At 62.9% G+C, this 18,227-nt stretch overlaps 3 protein-coding genes across 3 annotated transcripts; 2 read left to right on the top strand and 1 right to left on the bottom strand.

The window, feature by feature from the left end:
- Positions 1-647: 647 nt before the first annotated feature.
- On the top strand, positions 648-7,073 carry TBL3 (transducin beta like 3). The gene is made up of 22 exons (XM_047098030.1): positions 648-733; positions 2,091-2,142; positions 2,229-2,324; positions 2,408-2,455; positions 2,561-2,702; positions 2,798-2,882; positions 2,967-3,137; positions 3,235-3,310; positions 3,394-3,487; positions 3,571-3,752; positions 3,857-3,998; positions 4,101-4,159; positions 4,245-4,348; positions 5,081-5,228; positions 5,316-5,546; positions 5,631-5,701; positions 5,782-5,938; positions 6,028-6,086; positions 6,347-6,450; positions 6,546-6,617; positions 6,701-6,859; positions 6,941-7,073. The coding sequence occupies exons 1-22, from the start codon at positions 693-695 to the stop codon at positions 7,048-7,050; spliced, it is 2,403 nt and encodes an 800-aa protein (XP_046953986.1). The 5' UTR covers positions 648-692; the 3' UTR covers positions 7,051-7,073.
- A 238-nt stretch (positions 7,074-7,311) lies between these two features.
- On the bottom strand, positions 7,312-9,421 carry NOXO1 (NADPH oxidase organizer 1). Its single transcript, XM_047098102.1, has 8 exons — positions 9,356-9,421; positions 9,196-9,276; positions 8,943-9,018; positions 8,665-8,842; positions 8,318-8,499; positions 8,118-8,222; positions 7,707-7,824; positions 7,312-7,624 (listed from the first exon to the last, which is right to left on the bottom strand). Exons 1-8 carry the CDS (start codon positions 9,419-9,421, stop codon positions 7,312-7,314), a joined length of 1,119 nt encoding a protein of 372 aa, XP_046954058.1.
- A 3,548-nt stretch (positions 9,422-12,969) lies between these two features.
- Positions 12,970-15,513, top strand: GFER (growth factor, augmenter of liver regeneration). The gene is made up of 3 exons (XM_047097934.1): positions 12,970-13,233; positions 13,622-13,818; positions 14,720-15,513. The coding sequence occupies exons 1-3, from the start codon at positions 12,970-12,972 to the stop codon at positions 14,880-14,882; spliced, it is 624 nt and encodes a 207-aa protein (XP_046953890.1). The 3' UTR covers positions 14,883-15,513.
- The last annotated feature ends 2,714 nt before the right edge of the window (positions 15,514-18,227 follow it).

The raw sequence follows: 18,227 nt of genomic DNA, 5'->3' as shown, positions 1-18,227 counted from the left end.
TGGCTCAGGTGTCACCTTCTCGATGAATCCTCTCCCACCACCCCATGTGAAAGTGCACCCCCTGCACTCCGCTCCATCCAGCGCACTAATTTCTCGCCCTTCCTTCGCCCACCCTTCTCCCCTGTAGCACCTGAGCTACTTGAAGGCAGGGTTTTATTTTGTTTTTTCTCCTCTGGTGTCTCCCAAATGTCTGCGCCAGAGCTTTGCACATAGAATGTGTTCAATAAATATTTGAGAGACTCCGAAGTTACGAGGTCTAGTCGTTTACGGGCGTTACATCTCACACCAGACCATGAGCCCCGAGGCCGGACCTAGTTGACCGCACCCGACCGCACTTGCCCCCAAATCCCAGAATGCCGAGGGGGCAGGAGTCTTGGGATCAGTTTAGTAAACATCTTCTACGACTCTCTTTTAAAATTTCCACTAAAAGGCAAACAGCGTGCAAACCCCGTAACTGCCATCTTTGCCCAACGCCCGCAGCCGCCTCCACGCCGCTCTACCCCCGCCCCTCCAGGCCAGAAACGCACCTTCCGCTTCCTTGCGCGGAAGCTGCCCACAGTAAAGATGGCGCCGAGCGCACAGTGCTGATGACGCCATAGTCTTGGGCCGTGACGCCATCTGCAGCGCGCCGGCAGTGAGAAGTGGCGAGCCGGGTTCCCTCACGCGGCGGCGGCGGCGGTGGCGGCGACGACATGGCGGAGCCCGTGGCGGGAGTGGGTCGCTTCAAGGCCAAGTGAGCCGGGGCGCTGCGGCTGCGGGTGCCGCCCAGGGAGGGAGCGAGGTTCGCAGCAGGAATAGCAAATGCGCCCGCCCTGCACCGGGCGCCCATTCGGGCCTGGGGAGAGCCTGAGGGCGGTGTGCGGACTGCCCCGCAGGGGTCGTGGCGGCTGCGTTATTACAAAGTCGGGGGGCCAGCCTCGGTTATTACATCAGGAGCTGGCTTAGGAGTTGTGGATGAAAAAGTCTAGAGGAGGAAGGGTCGGGCAGAGCACAAGTCGCGGCTGGTCCTGGACGGCAGCGGGACGCCTCGACCCTCAGGTACCGGGAGAAGAACCACTCTGGGGCAGGCGGCCTGGAGGCTTTCACCCGCTGTCCCTCTTCAACACGACTGGAGATGGGCGGGTCCGCCGTGGCCCTGGAGGCCCCGCATCCTGTGCTTATTCATTCCCCAAGATCCCCTGACCATCCTGGTGAACCGGACAGACTCATTCCCTCCGTGGGGGCTCGGTGTGATAGAAGAAACATGTCAAGCACATCGTTTCTGTCACTAGTAGTGACGAGCAACGCCTGGTGCCAAGAACATCTCTGTGGGATAGCCACCTGGGTTCGGGGGTTGGGGGACTCCCATTTCATCTTGGTTGTCAGGCTTCCCCCCAGTGGAGTTAGCCAGGCACCACTGAAGTCCAGGAAGAGAGACCCCAAGCCACACGCAGGGAACATCCTGTGTGACACAGAAAAGGTCAGCAGAGGCTCCTCCAGCCAGGGTCTCGGAAATCTGTAAGGTGGTGACCTAAGCAGGTGTGTTCTGAAAGGCCTTTTTGGCAGCAGCCCTTGAGGTGGGAGATAGGGGCCTGGTGAAAAGGTTGGAGCAGCTGTCCAGATGAGAGTGCAGTGGCCTGGACCAGCATGGAAGCAGCAGCGGGGGGAGGGAGGAGGCGACAGATGAAGGCTACTTGGTGGGTGGGAGGAAGGGGCGGCCTGGGCCTGAGACCGGAGGGCCCTGGGAGATGGCTGTTGCTCCAGGCTGGTACCCTGAGCTGGCCTCCCACGGCCAGCAGGGGGCCCCCAAGGCACAGCCTTCTGGGCTCTGGGGAATCTGGAAAGCCTGGGCTGCCGTCCTCCTGCCTGACACCTGGCGTGAATCACTGCCCAGCTCCGGGTGTCCCGTTCTCTGTGACATGGGGGTAACCAACACCCATCCCCCAGTGCTGCTGAGAGAAGATGACAGAAGAGCCACCTCTGACCTCCCATGCCTGTGCCTGGGATCTCCTCCAGGGCAGGGTCCTGTTGGGAGAGCACCCAGCACAGAGCTGGCACCCGGGACCAAGGGGTGGGTGACTCACCGTCTTCCCCCCCTGTCCTCCCTCTAGCTATGCTGTCGAGCGCAAGATTGAGCCTTTCTACAAGGGCGGGAAGGTGCAGGTACCAGCCCGGGGAGGGGCAGAGTGGGGGGGGGGGCAGGCAGGGGCTGCAGAGAGCTATCTTGGCTAAGACCCTTCTGTCACCAGCTGGACCAGACTGGGCAGCATCTCTTCTGCGTTTGTGGCACCAGAGTCAACATCCTGGACGTGGCCTCGGGGGCTGTGCTGCGGAGCCTGGAACAGGTGAGGATGGGGAGAGCCAGGGCAGGGGGCAGGTGTGGGGGCAGCCTGTTCTCACGGTACCGTGTGCCAACTCTCGCCTCTAGGAGGACCAGGAGGACATCACCGCCTTCGATCTCAGCCCAGACGACGAGGTACGTGGCGCAGGGACGGGAGGCGGACTCTGGCACCTCTCGGTCCAACTTTGAGGACCTGTGGCCATGCCTCCACACGCCCAGCTGAACCGCATCCTCCTCCAGGTGCTGGTGACAGCCAGCCGGGCACTGCTTCTGGCTCAGTGGGCCTGGCGTGAGGGCAGCATCACCCGCCTGTGGAAGGCGATACACACGGCCCCTGTGGCCGCCATGGCCTTTGACCCCACCTCCACGCTGCTAGCCACAGGTAGGGCCCTGACTGGGTGGCCGGGCCGGCTGGAGGGCACACGGTCAGCGGTCTTCGGGCACAGCAGCCCCTTCACTTCAAACACGTTCCCCTAGGCGGCTGCGACGGGGCAGTGCGTGTCTGGGACGTCGTGCGGCACTACGGGACGCACCACTTTCGGGGGTCATCGGGGGTCGTACAGTGAGTCGGGGTCCGGCAGGGCGGGCGGGGCGTTAGGCCCAGGGTGGCATAGCTCACCTGCCCCACCCCACCACGTGCCTGCAGCTTGGTGGCCTTCCACCCGGACCCCGCACGCCTGCTGCTTTTCTCCTCGGCTGCGGACGCCACCATCCGCGTGTGGTCTCTACAGGACCAGTCGTGCCTGGCCGCGATGACCGCGCACTACAGTGCCGTCACCTCACTGACCTTCAGCGCGGACGGCCACTCCATGCTGAGGTCAGCAGACAGCCTCTTGGGCCACACGGGAAGTGGAGGGCTACAGCTGACACTTGAGAACTGAGGTGGCTGTCACCCCCCCCCCCGCCCCCCCCAGCTCGGGCCGGGACAAAATCTGCGTTTTCTGGGACCTCCGGACCCACCAAGCCACGAAGACTGTGCCAGTGTTTGAGGTGGGGGCTCCGGGGGGCCGGGGCCAGTAAAGGGGGCAGGGAGAGGGTGGGTCTGCCTGTCCGACCTGCTTATTTATCCTCAGAGTGTGGAGGCCGCCGTGCTGTTGCCCGAGGAGCCGGCACCGGAGCTGGGCGTGAAGTCCAAGGGCCTGCACTTCCTGACAGCCGGAGACCAAGGTGTGCGGGGCCAGGCCAGGGTGGGCAGCGGGGGCTGGGGGAGGTCCGTGGACTCGAATCCCAGCACCCCTGCCCCCACGCAGGCCTGCTGCGCGTGTGGGAGGCGGCCTCCGGGCAGTGTGTGTACACACAGCGGCAGTTGCCGGGCCCCAAGCAGGAGCTGACCCGCTGCGCTCTGGCCCCTTCCGCCGGCCTGCTGGTCAGCGTCACCGCCGACCACAACCTGCTGCTCTACGAGGCTCGCTCCCTGCAGCTGCGGAAACAGGTGAGCTCCGCCCCTGCCGAGCCCGAGGCCTGCGGGGGCCGGCCCTCCACTCATGCGGGCTCTGGCTTGTGTCCCTCCTGTCCCCCCCCCACCACCACCCCCAGTTTGCCGGCTACAGCGAGGAGGTGTTGGACGTCCGGTTTCTCGGGCCCGAAGACTCCCACATCGTCGTGGCTTCCAACAGCCCCAGCCTGAAAGTGTTTGAGCTCCAGACAATGGCCTGCCAGATTCTCCACGGCCACACCGGTGAGCGAGCCGAGCTGATGCCCCCAGCGCTTCGTCCTGGGCTGGGCTGGGCTGCCCTCCTTTACCGTAATCGATGGCCGTTTTCTCTCTGCTTTCTCCCAGATATTGTCCTGGCCCTGGATGTCTTCCGGAAGGGGCGGCTCTTTGCCAGCTGTGCCAAGGTAAGGCATCTGGAGAGGTGTGGAGGCTTGGGTCCCAGGTGGGAAAGTCCAGCCCAGCCTCTGTCCTCACCCCTTTTGTTCCCAGGATCAGAGCATCTGCATCTGGAGGATGAACAAGGCTGGCAAGGTGGCCTGTGTGGCTCAGGGCTCCGGGCACACGCACAGCGTGGGCACGATCTGCTGCTCTAGGTAGTGGGTCAGGGCTGGAGTCCGTGCTCTTGCAGAACCCTGCTAATGGGGGTCCAGCTCAGGGGGATGTGTGGGGGGAAGGCTTTGGCCTTGATCTTTGAGGCTTAGGACTGGGGATATATCACAACACACCAGGGGCACCCCCGGTTGCCGTTGGAAGTAGAGGCGCCTCAGAAGTGGTCTTGGGGCTGGGTGAATAAAAGCGGGGAGGCTTGGGGCGCCTGGGTGGCTCAGTCGGCTAAACCTCCATCCTTGATTGGGCTCAGGTCTTGATCTCATAGTTCATGGGATTGAACCCCGTGGTGTGGAGCCTTTTGGGATTCTCTTCCTCTCTTTCCGCCCCTCCCCCTGCTCATGCTGTCTTACTTTCTCTCTCCCTGTCTCTCTGTCTCTCTCTCAAAATAAACTTTACAAACTAGGAAGGGGAGGGAGGTTTCAGGTCAGAAAGAATGACACTGAGCAAGGCTCGGGCAAAGAAAACATTTTCTGCTAGGGGACGGGTGGGGTGTTGTTGTGACAAAGTCACCAACTCCGGCGGACCCAGGGCAGGTGGTGGAGAGTGTGAATTAAGCGGTTCCAGAGGCATGTGGGGGTTGTCCAGAAGCTGTCTGCATTCTGGAACGGTCCCCCTGGTTGGGACCGTGATCCTGCAGACTCAGGCTGTGATGCCCTGGTAGACAGGGCTGGCCGTGACTCAGCAGGTGTCTCCCCCTACCCCAAATCTGGTCTCAGGCTGAAGGAGACCTTCCTGGTGACGGGCAGCCAGGACTGCACTGTGAAGCTGTGGCCTATCCCTGAAGCCCTGCTGTCCAAGGGTGCATCCTCGGACAGCGGTCCTGTCCTTCTCCAGGCTCGGGCCACACAGCGCTGCCATGACAAGGTGACAGCACGTGGCACATCGGGGCACGGGTATGACAGGGCCCTTGCCGGGATGGGAGTCTGAGTCGCCACCTGCTCCCGTCCCCAGGATATCAACAGTGTGGCTGTTGCCCCCAACGACAAGCTGTTGGCCACGGGCTCACAGGACCGCACGGCCAAGCTCTGGGCTCTGCCGCAGTGCCGGCTGCTGGGCGTCTTTTCAGGCCACCGGCGCGGCCTCTGGTGTGTCCAGTTCTCGCCCATGGACCAGGTGCTGGCCACCGCGTCCGCTGACGGTACCGTCAAGCTCTGGGCGCTGCAGGACTTCAGCTGCCTCAAGGTAAGCTGTCCCCACCGCAGGCCCGGCCGTCCCCCTCCCCGGTGCGAGCTCACATCCCCCCCCCTCACCCGCCCCATCCCACAGACGTTCGAGGGGCACGACGCTTCTGTGCTGAAGGTGGCCTTCGTAAGCCGCGGTACACAGCTGCTGTCCAGGTGCGGGGGCTGGGGATACAGGTGGCGGTTTGCTGCCGGATGGGCCCCAGGACTGAGCCCCCTCCCAATCCCGACCCCAGCGGCTCTGACGGTCTCGTGAAGCTCTGGACCATCAAGAGCAACGAGTGTGTGAAGACTCTGGACGCCCACGAGGACAAAGTCTGGGGGCTGCACTGCAGCCGGCTGGACGACCGTGCCCTTACCGGTGCTAGCGACTCCTGTGTCATCCTCTGGAAGGTATGTAGGCTTGGGGCAGGGGTCGGGGAGGGGTGGGGGGAGGTGCAGGGCTGCATGCTAGTGCCCGTCCGATCTCGCTCTGACCCTAGGATGTGACCGAAGAGGAGCAAGCCGAAGAGCAGGCCAGGCGGGAGGAGGAGGTGGTCAAGTAAGTGTGGGGTCCTCGCCCCGCTCCCCCGTGAGTGCCACCCCCGTGTCACCCACGTCCCGTGTGTCGCACCCTTGGAGCGGGGTATACAGGTTTCAGCTATGCTTTATGGCATGGGGAAACTGAGGCCGGAGCAGCAACACAGCTCACCACCAGCAGGTGCTTCGGGCCAGGGTGCTGACTCCTGAGTCAGCCCTCGGATGGCTCCGCTTTCGGTCCCAGCCAGGTCCCCCAGCGACCCTGTTTTCCCCCCCCACCAGGCAGCAAGAACTGGACAACCTGCTCCATGAGAGACGGTACCTGCGGGCACTGGGCTTGGCCATCTCCCTGGACCGGCCCCACACTGTGCTGACTGTTATCCAGGGTCAGTGCCGCCTTGGGCCACACAGACGGGGTCTTGGGTCCATCTTGTGCCCCTTCCCTGGGACTCAGTCTCCCCTCTTCCCCTGCCCCCCACAGCCATCCGGAGGGACCCCGAGGCCTGCGAGAAGCTGGGAGCCACAGTGCTGCAGCTGCGACGAGACCAGAAAGGTCGGGTGGGAGGGCAGGCTGGGCAGTGGCCAGTATGGGCAAGGCAGCCAGCGGGCAGGTCTGACTGTCCTTGTCACCCACAGAGGCCTTGCTGCGCTTCTGTGTCACGTGGAACACCAACTCCAGGCACTGCCACGAAGCCCAGGCTGTGCTGGGTGTGCTCCTGCGGCACGAGGCCCCGGAAGAGCTCCTGGCCTACCAGGGCCTGCAGGCCTCACTCGAGGCCCTGCTACCCTACACCGGTAGGTGGGGGGGGGGAAGGGGGCCGGCGGGACAGGGCGCGGCCCGACCAGACCCCCTGACGTCCCTCTGTCCTCCTCCAGAGCGGCATTTTCAGCGACTCAGCCGGACACTGCAGGCAGCCACCTTCCTGGACTTTCTGTGGCACAACATGAAGTTGCCCCCCCTGCCTGTGGCCCCCTCTGCTCTCTGAAACATGCTGAAAGATTACTTTTCTACCCTGATTCCCTGTGTCTGTCGGGGCTTTGTCTCAGCCCAGGTCCCAGGTCCCACCCCTGTGCCCTGGCCTGGCCAAGACCCAAAAGGCCCTGCCCCTAAGTACAGGCAGACACGAGGTGTGGATCCGTCAGAAGAGCTTTACTCAGGCGACGGAGGAGTATAGCTTCCTGGCCCTTCCCGCCAAGGCTCCCACCCTCACATGCTCCTCCCCCAGCCCTGATGGTGGTGGCTGGCATCAGTCCTCCCCCGGGTCTGGAGCGTTTGGCTTGCCCTCTGCGCAATTCCATACACCCTCAAGGGGGTCCTTGCGCAGCAGTGCCCTGCGGGTGATGGTGCAGCAGCGGCTCTGAATGGCGCTCAGCGTGGGGCGGGCGGGCACGGTAGGGGGAAGGGTCGCGGCCTGGGAGGTCTCAGGGGAGCCTTGGGCCTCTCCCACTCTAATCTCCTCACCGTTGGCCTCGCGGTGGAGCCCCCGTCTACTCAGGAGAGCGCCCAGGCCCTCTGGTCGCAGCCGCACGGCCGGGAGAAGACCAGAGCGCCTGCCGAACCTGTGAAGAGGGCGGGGTTTGGCCAGCCCTGGATCCTGCCCCGCCCCAAGCTGGGCCCAGCTCCAGCCCCGCCCCCACTCACCTGCACAGCCACCAGCCGCGGTCGGATGTTTCCAGCACGCGCACGCGCGCCCCTGCGGGCACGGACAGTTCATCCTCGTGGCTGCTCTCGTAGGCGAGGGCAGTGCAGAATTGGGGCCCTGGGAATGGGCGCTCGGGGTCACTTGCAGGGCCACAGAGGCCGGGGTCCCCACTTTGTGGTCTCCCACAGAATCACCTTAAGGCATCCCCCTGCTAATGGATAGCATGCAAACCCACTGGGGCTCCAGCTCACTGTGGGGACCAAGTACGTGCTATGGGGTCACTGCCACCACCTAGTCGCCCCGTGTCCTCGATCTCCTCCATCTGTTAGGTGTTTCCTGTGACTCAGCTTTGCTGCAGCCTGCCCGGAGATGGCAGGTGGCTTAGGGTGGGGAGGAGGGCACTGGCATACCACCACTCCCTAGGGGTTGTTGCTCTTGGCCCAAGGCTGCTTCCTCCAGGTAAGGAGCAGGAAACCATGCTGTCTGCTGGTCTTCATTTGCCACCAGCCACCAGCCTGTGGGCAAGAGGCGGGCGGGGGGTTCGGGTCCCCAAGCCCGCTGAGGTCCCGGAGGCAGGTGGTCGAGTCTGCACAGTCCTGTCCAGCCCTACCTGAGGGGTGTCGCAGCAGCACGTCTAGGGCCTCCTGGGCCCGTGCTTGGAAAGGCCGGCCCTGCGTGTCCTGGGTGCTGAAAGGCTGCAGGCAGCGCAGGCTCTGAGCCTCCAGGCCACGGACGGTGAGGCTGTCCGGTGGGCGGGGCGGGGGCTCTTCAGGGGCAGGCAGGATCACCAGACTGGGAAGGGCGGTGGGTGCAAGCCAGAGGTCACCCCTCACCAGTCCGCCCAGCCTTAGCTCCTCGTAGGTCCCACCACAGGCCTTTCCCACCACCACCACCACCACCACCACCCCCAGCCTCCAAGTTCTTCCACAGGCAGGGAGTTGGGGGCGAGTCAGGCACCTGCCAGGTGGCAGTGTGGGCTCCAGGTCCAGGGGTTGCGGCGCAAAGAAACCGGTGAGCGCCGGGCTCCGGGACACGCGCTCCGCCGCCCCCAGCAGCGCCCGCGAGTAGGTCTCCAGCAGCCGCAGGCGCGCTAGGCCGCGTCCGGTGCGCCCCCCGCGCACCAACAGCGACGCGTCTGCGCGCAAGACAGGAACAGGCTGTGGGACCCCTGCCCCAGGGTTCTCTCTGCCGGGCCGCTGGCGCCCCGCCCCTCCCGGGACCCCTGCCGGCCTCACCGCGAAGCTTGGGGAGAACGCGGTCTGATCTCCGCAGCAGGCCCGCCTCTACCGGGAAGGTTTCCTTGAGGGTCTTCTGAGGGAGAACCGGCGAATCGGTCCCTGAGAGTCCACCGGTTCCCTTGGGGGGGTGGGGTTCCCTTGGGATGGTCGTAGGGGCTGGACGCCCTTGTGGGGGCAAGGGCAAACGCCCAGACAGGGGTCATTGGTGGGTCTTGCTGCCGGGGATCCGGGGTCCCCCAGGCTCACTCACGTGGAGTGTCTTGAACTCATCCCAGCTCCTGCGCACAAAGGTGTCGCTGTCGTCCGACCAGCTCACAGAGAAGGCAAATGTCTGTTGGGAGAAATATTGGAGGGGCTGGGCCAGGAATTCCCTCCTTCCTTGGGGCTGGCAGGTACCCACCCGGCCATACCTGATGCCGCTCTGTCTGCACTAGGGCCAGTGTGCATACCGACACGGGGTGCCGGGGGCCTGCCATCGCTGTGCCTCCCGAGTCACGGACTTGGGCTTCTGGAGCTAGCCAAGGGCGGCGACCCACTGCGAGTATCCCGCTGCGACCTTGTTCACAGGGGCGAGGGGGACTCCCCAGCACCCGGAAAACTGATTGGAATTCCCCAGGGACGTCCCAGACCTGCGGGGTCTTTGTAGCACTGCCCTGCCCTCCGTCCTTCCCAGCTTCCTCACAGTGCCCAAAGTAGAAGATCTGGGTGGAGGGACAGCAACACAGGGCTTGGTTGGGGGGGGGGTGGTGGAGCGGGGTTGGTAGGGGTGAGGCAAGGAGGCGGTGGAGGGTGGGGACTGTAGCTGGAGGCCCTCTGGCCTGAGTCTGCCACAGAAAGGAGGAGGAAAAGAAAGCCATCAAAGTGCCGCCAGGTCTGGCCTACCTCTCCCGCTCTTCCACGCCCTGTGCTGCTGGAACTGGGACTAGGGAGGTCCTCCTCCGGGCCGTGCTCCATGACCTGTCTTTGAACTCACCTGGGAAGTCTGGAACCAAGGACCCAGTGCTAAGAGCTTTGTGAACATTGTTTGGCTTAATATTCATATTGGAGGGAGGACCTCTTAATGTTCCCAAATCACAGAGGAGGAAATTTGTATTCAATGGATAGTTAATATCAGTTTTTCTGGATGTGTTGGGGAGGGGTGGGAGTGACTTGGGGCAGGACAAAGAGGGTCCATCTCTGCAGTCACTGGCACTTGGGGGAGGTGGTGACCAGGACGGTTTTGAGAGCTGCCTCTGAATTTCTGATTTATCACAATTTACTGCAAACACAACCTCTGAAATCAGAGGTGACTAACTGAAGTGAAGAGAAGTTAGGCCCCGGAATCCCCAGACGAGGCGTGCTCACGTGCCCCACATCTCCGAGCTGCTTCCTTACAGGGATGATTTCCAGAGGTCCATCCAACCCTAGTATATGGTGGCCTTTCCTGCTGTTGGGGCCACCAGCTCTATGTTGGGACTCCAACCCCAATCTGTCCAGGGAGGGGTTAGCCTCTAGGGCAGCCCTCCCTGAAACCACCCTGGCCTTGACAAAGGGCCTTTGTGTATCTGTCCAACCAGCGGCTCTCTCTGAAGCCCTCAAACCTTCCCTGGATTTGGCCCAGGCAATGAACACCTGTGGACACAGGCCTGAACTGCAGGGTGCCTTCAGCCCAGCTGTCACACTCCCCCAAACTCAGTGGGGGCCGTGCTGAGGGCCCAGCTGGCCTGGCAGGGTTCAGGGTGGGGCAGACCCTTCTCCCTTGGAAGACAGAGCAGAAAAGCTGGGGAAGAGTCGGTTTATTCACAGCCAGGGACCCGGAAGACTGCTGAGACCTCTCCCTGCCCCAACTGAAAACCCCTGCTCCGCAGCACCAGCAACCCTGGTTCCTTTCTATCCCCTCTCCTTAGCCCCCACCCTCACCTCTCACTTGGACAACTGCCCCCTCCTCCCATGCCCGTACTCCTCACTAGCTCCCATGAAATCCACTCTCCAGAGGAATCTTTGCAAAATAGAAATGGGGGGTGATGAGGTTTTAGGGTAACGGGGGGGAAGGTCCAGAGCTGACGGCCAAGAAAGAATTCTTAGACGTCTTGGGTGCAAAAAGGCGATTTTATTAAAGCACGGGGACAGGACCCATAGGTAGGAAGAGCTGCACTATAGGTGTGGGGTGACCATTTTATGGAGTTGGGGAGAGGGAGTTACTAGAATGAGATTGTCACATGCTAAAGACTCACAGATTATTGGAAGCCTAGCTATTGTGAAACTAAGGTTGTTTTTTCCTCTAGCAAAGCATTAACGTTAAGACAGTAGTGAGTTCCTGGACTTTAGGCTATTGCAGGATTGCCTTCTTCTGGTAAACTGGTGGAGACTTACCAGTTTAACCTTTTTTTTTCCTTTTTTTTTTTTTGTCCAGAGTGTCCAAGGAATATCACACATATCCCACCTGGGGGTGGGGGTGTGCTAGCTTGTGCCTGGCCCCTCATTCTGCCTCATGCTCCCTCATCAGGGGGTGCCTGAGTGGATCAGTCCATTGAGCGTCCGACTCTTGATTTTGGCTCAGGTCATGATACCAGGATTGTGAGGTCAAGTCGCGCTTCGGGCTCCGCACTGAGCGAGGAGCCTGCTTCGGATTCTCCCCCACCCCCCACTGCCTCTCCCTTGCTCTCTTTTTCAAACTAGAAACAAACAAACCAACGCAGAAATGGGATCAGGTCGGGGTAGCCCTGCCCCAAATTGTCCAGCACCTTCCTATGGTCCTTAAAATAAATCCCCAGCTCAGAGGGCAGTTGATGAGGCCCTCCCGTGCTCCTGCCTATCTTTGAGTCTCTCCTCCCACCACCTTCCCCAGGTCCTGTCCCACCCACTTTTTGCCCATGTGAGAGGCCAAGACCCTCTCATCTCCAGCCTTGGCCTTGACTGCCCTCCTTAGCCGATTCCTCATCCTTCAGGCCCCTGCCTAAGGGACACCTCCTCAATGAGGCCTCCTTGACTTACCACGCCCTGTTCATGGTCCCCATAATTTGTAAGTGAACATTTGTTAGTGTGACTCCCTTTTTGTTTTGTTTTTACTTTTTCCGTCTTGACCACTGGACAAGGAGCTGAGGAGGTCAGGGACGGATCTTGTGCCCACCCTGACCAGCGCCTAGACCAGTGCTTGGAACAGATTAGGCACTACACAAATATTTGCATAATGAATGAAAGTAAGTATAGAAGCTGAGACGACTCCCCAGGTGGAAATAACCCCTTCGGGCAGGCTGTAGGATCCGGACTACTCCCGGCCGGGAGGAGCCCAGAGCCGCGCGCCGCCTTCTTTGCAGGCACAGCCCCGCCCCGCGTTGCGAGGCGCCCGTTGTCTTGGCGCCGGTCGCTCGGAGGGATCCGCGGGACCCAGGCCCTAGCGCGCGCCGTTCTCTGTGCGCTCACTGCACCGTCCCTCGTTGCCATGGCGCCGCGCCTCCCGCCGCTGGGCGCGCCCCGGCTGAGGGCACAGAGCCTGGCCGCGGGCACGCGGGGCGGTCAGAGCAGAGCGATGGGGGCGTCACGGGCCGGAACACGGACTTCGCCTCGATCGCAGCAGCCTGAGTCCAGCGCGCGGCCGCGACGCGTTTTCCACAACACGCTGCTCTTCTACTGGAGGAAGCGGGAGCGCCGCCACGGACGACGCAAGCCGGGCTCGGGACGCGGATCGAGGCCCGGCGACGCGGCCAGGACCCGGGCTGCTGGCCCTTCGCCCACGCCGACCCGGACCCAAGCCTCGGGCTCTGCAGCCTCTCGAGCGCGGTCCTCGGCCCACAGCCCTACCTCCCTGCCGGACCCCGCCCCGGCCCCGGGCCCCGCCCCCGCCCCCGCCCCCAGCTCCAGCCCCAGCCCCAGCCCCAGCTCGAGCCCGTCCTCCCAGCCCGCGGCCGAACCCGAGCCTGTGCCCGCGGCGCGCGCGCCCGGGTCCTGTGGCCGCGCCCTGGCGGCGGCGCGCGCGCTGGCCTGGCGGCCGTCTTGGAGGCCCGTCTGGAGGCCGAGCTGGCCCGGCAGGCATTGCGCGGGCAATATGGCGGCGCCCGGCGAGCGGGGGCGCTTCTACGGCGGGAACCTCTTCTCGTTTCTGCCCGGCGGCGCGCGCTCCGAGGTGATGGACGACCTAGTGACGGACGCGCGCGGCCGGGGCGCGGGGCGGAGAGATGCCGCTGCCTCGGCCCCGACGCCAGCCCCGCCGCCGACCTCCGATTCTCAGGTCGCCGAGGAGGACACGTCCCGGAGGCGGCCCTGCCGGGCCTGCGTGGACTTCAAGACGTGGATGCGGACGCAGCAGAAGGTGCAGATGCACCCCGGGGCCGCCACCTACCCGCAGAGGCCCGCGAGCCCGGCTGACCCCTAGTCCCGGCCCGCACAAGCACCCGCGCCCTCGGCCCCCACACCTTGCTTGTTCTCGGGCCCCCGCGCTGATCTCCCAAGGCCCAAGTCGAGGGGCCCCACGGGCCCTATGCCTGACAGACATGTGCCCCGCAGGGTAGGCTGCCCCTAAACCTTGCCCCGAGGGAGGGCCGGCCTTTAGGCTTTCAGCCACAGTCCTAGGCCGGATCGGTGGCCTAGGACTTCTGTCTCAAGACAGTGAGCCTCTGTCTTGGGGCGGGGAAAAGGGGAGTCTTGTCGCCTCCTGGTCCAGGGAGGTGAACTGACCCTTGGTCGATCTCCTCCCGCAGCGGGACAGCAAGTTTAGGGAAGATTGCCCTCCCGATCGCGAGGAACTGGGCCGCCACAGCTGGGCTGTCCTCCACACCCTGGCCGCCTACTACCCCGATCTGCCGACCCCAGAACAGCAGCAAGACATGGCTCAGTTCATACATTTATTTTCCAAGTTTTACCCGTGTGAGGAGTGTGCCGAAGACATAAGGAAGAGGTAAGTTGTGTCCGCCTCATCTGTAGACAGCAGAGCATCGGCCTGGGCTTGGGGCCCCTACCTAATGTCGTAAAGGGGAGCCTGGACAAGTAGGTGCAGAGGTGACAGAGGGTTTCCCGGAGCAGGGAGCACCAGCAGTGGGCTTTGGACGCACTGAGCTTTCTCCTTTCTCCTCAAAGGCCAAGCTGCCCGGGGCTGCTGCTTTCTACAGCCAGAGGCGCCTGGCCAGGCTTCTCTTACAAAGTCCCTTGCTCAGCACTGGAGGCCCGGGCAGGTTAAGGAGTCCACTTTGCCTGACTTCTGGAGCAGGACTGCTGATCTCGAGACCTTGAGAATCCACTGCTTTTGCTTTCTTAGAGTTCCTTTTTCCTCAATGGGGGGCCCAAGAGCTGTTGTTTGGCACCCAGGAGGTGTTTCTGGGCTGAATGTGGGGGCCAGGGCAGCCCTGTGAACCCTGGGCAGTTGGGACAGGTCCCTTGCTAAGCTGATGCACTGGAGCCCCAGGTGCTAGAAACAGGTTTGGTTTTCAGTTATGCCTTTGTGCTGGCCCCACCCCTTCCACACACTGCCTGGGGCCAGGGATGCTCGGGGAGGCTTCTTGATTGTTATGAGGTTGTAAAGTTGCCTGGTTTGTGCCTTAATGTCTTGCTCTGAGCTGTTGTCAGGGTTTGCCAAGCTCCTCAGGAAGGGGGCCCGAGCTGGCCGAGGAGCCCGTCACTGTTGGACACTGCAGGATCAGCCCTGTTCTGGGAGCTCCTGTGTCTCAGCACAAGGGCACGCTGGGTGTAGCTGACAGCAGCACCCCAGCTTTCCTCCCTGGATGGAGCAGGCAAGGAGCTGGAGGGGCAGGGGCAGCGGGGCCACCGCCCGTCCCCATCCTCTACGTGATTCCGCCACACAGGATATGCAGGAACCAGCCAGACACACGCACCCGGGCGTGCTTCACCCAGTGGCTGTGCCGCCTGCACAATGAAGTGAACCGCAAGCTAGGCAAGCCGGACTTTGACTGCTCGCAAGTGGACGAGCGCTGGCGTGACGGCTGGAAGGATGGGTCCTGCGACTAGACGGTGGCCGGCAGAGCCGTGGGACAGCAGCCTGGGCCTGCGGGCAGCCTGGCTAGAGAGGGGCGGGGCACTCATTAAAGTGCATCGGAGCTACAGCCTGTCGTGTCTCAGTTGGGTGGTCCCCAGACACTGCTCTCGGGGCCCTTTCCCTCTTAGGGCTGGAGTACAAGTGGAGGTGCCTGCCGCAGACGCCCTGCTGGCTCCCCCTCGGGGGCTGCAGGTGAAGGAGGCAGGAGCAGTCCAGGCTGTGCCTTCCATTCAGAATGCAGCCTCCACACCCTGGGGCCCACTTCCCTGCACGAGAAAGTGAAGGGCCTGCCTGGGCTCCCCGTCCTGCTCCTCGAGGCTGGGCCATGGTCTCCCCACCATGTAGCTAGAGACTGCTGCAGTGACCGCAGCTCCGTAGGCTGAGTGCTGTCAGTAATTCGGGAAAAGAGGCCTGGGGGCTGAGGCCCCCTCGCCCCCCGCCCCCGCTCGGTCCCTGCGGGGAGAGCACAGGCAGGCTTCTCTGAGGCTCCACTAGTGCTGCTGCCCGCCTCCTGTCCAGCACTTACCTGTACCAGGCCTGACGCAGGCGTGTGGGGCCAGCCTCAGCTTGAGACCAAAATAAAATGATGGAGAGGTGACCAAGGGCCTGGCTTCGGTGTGTTCTGTGCTGGGACTTGCGGCAAGGGACAGGGCCTGTCTGCGCCGCCCTGGGCAGCCGCTTCCTTCTGTCCAAGTTCTGCTCAGAGGAGGGCAAGGTCCCGGGGCAAGAGCAGCCCAGGAAGCCCCGGGAACAGCACGGAAGCCGAGTGCTGGAGCTGAGGGCAGGTCAGAGGTGAGTGGGAGGTCAGACGGCACCGAATCTTCAAGGTCCCGGCAAGGACTTTGTTTCAACACCCACCTACCTCCCGTGATGGGGAGGTCTTAGAGGATTTGGAGCCAGGGAATGGCAAGATGAGTTCCCAAAGGTTCCTCTGGCTGCGGATCTGGGCTGAGGCAGGTGTGGGTGAGAGCAGGGAGGGCAGGCATGTGACCGCGGAGAGGCAGGCTTGCCCCAGGGTAGCAGTAGGGCCAAGAGAAAGGAGCCAGAGTGGACCATGGGGTTTGGGCCCCAGCAGCTGGGAGGATGAAGTTGCTCTGGGTATCAGTGCCCTGCAGAAGGCTGTGGCTGGAGCAGGTGTGGGGGCGTCTTCCCGGACCTGCTCCCAGGCGTGGCCTCCAGCCGGAATGGACCAGTAACAAGCAGCCCCATCCCTGGGGTCCTAATGCCTGGTCATCTCTGTGCTCATGGCATCTTGGCAGAGGCATGGCAGAAGCAGAGCCTGTGGCATGGCTTCCTCAGCGTCTTCCCCCAGCCGGCACCGCAGGGGTGCTGGCTTCGGCAGGGTCTCCCCAAAGAGGACAGCGGTGCAAGGGAATCGGAGGCGGGGAGCAGCCGGCAGAGAAGTCGCGCCGCTTTCCTCCTCTGGGTGGACTTTTCCCTGCACGTGGCTTATTTCTAGCCTCCCAAGTCACCTGCTAGTTGGGGAAGCGGCTGGCCTCTCTAGGGGTGCTGTGGTTGGCTCAGGAACACACCGCCTGGATGTTCCCTTTTCCCATAACTCTGGCTTCCTGGAGGCTCCCCCCGCCCCCAAATCCAGGCGAAGGCAAGTGGGACTATAGTTCAAGGGGAGGTTCTGGCTCGAGCTGTCACAGCACACAGACCAAGGGAGTGAGCGGAGAGGGAGGAGAAAAGCCCCAGGACCGTGCCCTGGGACCCCCAAGGTTCAAAGGTCACAGGAGGTCACAGGTTGGACAAGAGGAGAGAACCCCAAAAGGGTGATGAGAAAGGGCTCACAAAATAGGAACGTGAGGAGAGGGCGACACCTGGAAGCATGGGGTGGGGACGTCTGAATTGTCCCTGGGACTAAAGGGAGCAATACCAGGGGGCATCCGGACAGGAAGGGGGTCAGGAGTAGAGGTTTGCTTTTCAGGCCCAAGAAAGCAGCCTGTTGGGATGCTGATGCAAATGGTCACACAAAAGGGGCAAACAGATGGTGCTCAGGACAGACCAGGAGCTGTTGCTGACAGATGAGGGTGACCGACCAGATGCACAGTGGAATGGACCACGAGTCTCACCGGCGACACTTCTGGCCATGCCTGTCCTGGGATGGCTTCCACACTGGGATGGGACCAGGCATCACTGTGCACACGGACAGCACAGCAAGGACCCTCTGAGCACCAGTCGCTTTCTGATGTGATGAGGGAACTCAACCAGCTGCCTGTGTGTGATCTGAAAAATGGGGGGGGGGTCTGATAGTCCCTGCCTCCCACCATTGTGGTGCCACACCTGGCACGGTAAATGATCCAGAAATGCCAACGTTTCCTGTCGATGCCCAAGCCACAAACACAGCAGTCGTCCTGGACCCTGCCAGGCTGGCCAAGAAAAACGGGAGGAGGGGACCCTGTCTAACTTGGGCTCGGGGGTCTGCACAGGAGACCCGGCGGGGACCCCAGCCTGTCCAAACTCCCCATCTCATGTTTCTTTCCACCCTGTGGCCCCAAACTAAACATGTCAGCCTCAAGTGGTTGGGGAGACCCAGGAGTGTGATGGGCTCACTGGGGACCCTTGGAATGACAGCCTCCAGCCACCGAAAAGGAGCAGAAATGTCCCCCAAGCCCCACCCATGCTGGCCTGTGGGCTCTGTCCTCCTGGATAAGTGCCTCTGCGCGGCAGAGGCCGTTCTCTCTCCCTGTCAGGGAGGTTAGGACCTTCCGAAGGAGAAGCTAGGGTGCAACTGTGTGGGTTCATAGGAAGGGCCCAGTAATTTCTCTCTGGTCTGCGGGGAACCAGAGACGGGGAGTCGGGTTCCCCTTCCCTGAGGGCTGGCTGGGGAAGACGCTGGAGCCCTAGCGGGTTACCCTTCGCTCGCCAAAGAGCTCAGCTCAGAGGGGCGGGGTGAGGTTCGTCTGTCCCTTCGCCTGGCTGCGGGAAAGGCTGAGTCCAGCGTCTCCCTCCCCTGCTGACTCCCGACTTCACCCGTGAGGGGCGGCTCGGACCCCTAGCCCCTGCTCCAGACGCGGGCTCGGCGGGCGGTCTGCATCTCAGAGCGGGGTCTAGCAGGTCAAGGTAGGGGGTGGGTCGGTGGGCGGGGCGGAGGGAGGGGCGGGCTCCAGCCCGGCGCGCGGACCAGTTGGCGGGGGGCACCGGCTCGGCCCCGCCCCGCGCGCCCCCGCCGCGGCCGGCGCGCGCTCCCGGGAGGCGGCGGCAGCAGCGGCAGCGCCAGCAGCATCGGCAGCACACCCGGGCGGCCTCGGGCGGGGCCGGCTGGACGGACAGACAGACAGAGGGCGCCGGGGGCGCACGTCCCTCCTGGGCCA

Source organism: Lynx rufus, unplaced genomic scaffold, assembly GCF_022079265.1.
Source record: "Lynx rufus isolate CCGP_SWC_20201006 ecotype Redwood Valley unplaced genomic scaffold, mLynRuf1.p SCAF_43, whole genome shotgun sequence".
Taxonomy (NCBI): domain Eukaryota; kingdom Metazoa; phylum Chordata; class Mammalia; order Carnivora; family Felidae; genus Lynx; species Lynx rufus.
This window is presented reverse-complemented; position numbering and strand designations above follow the sequence as displayed.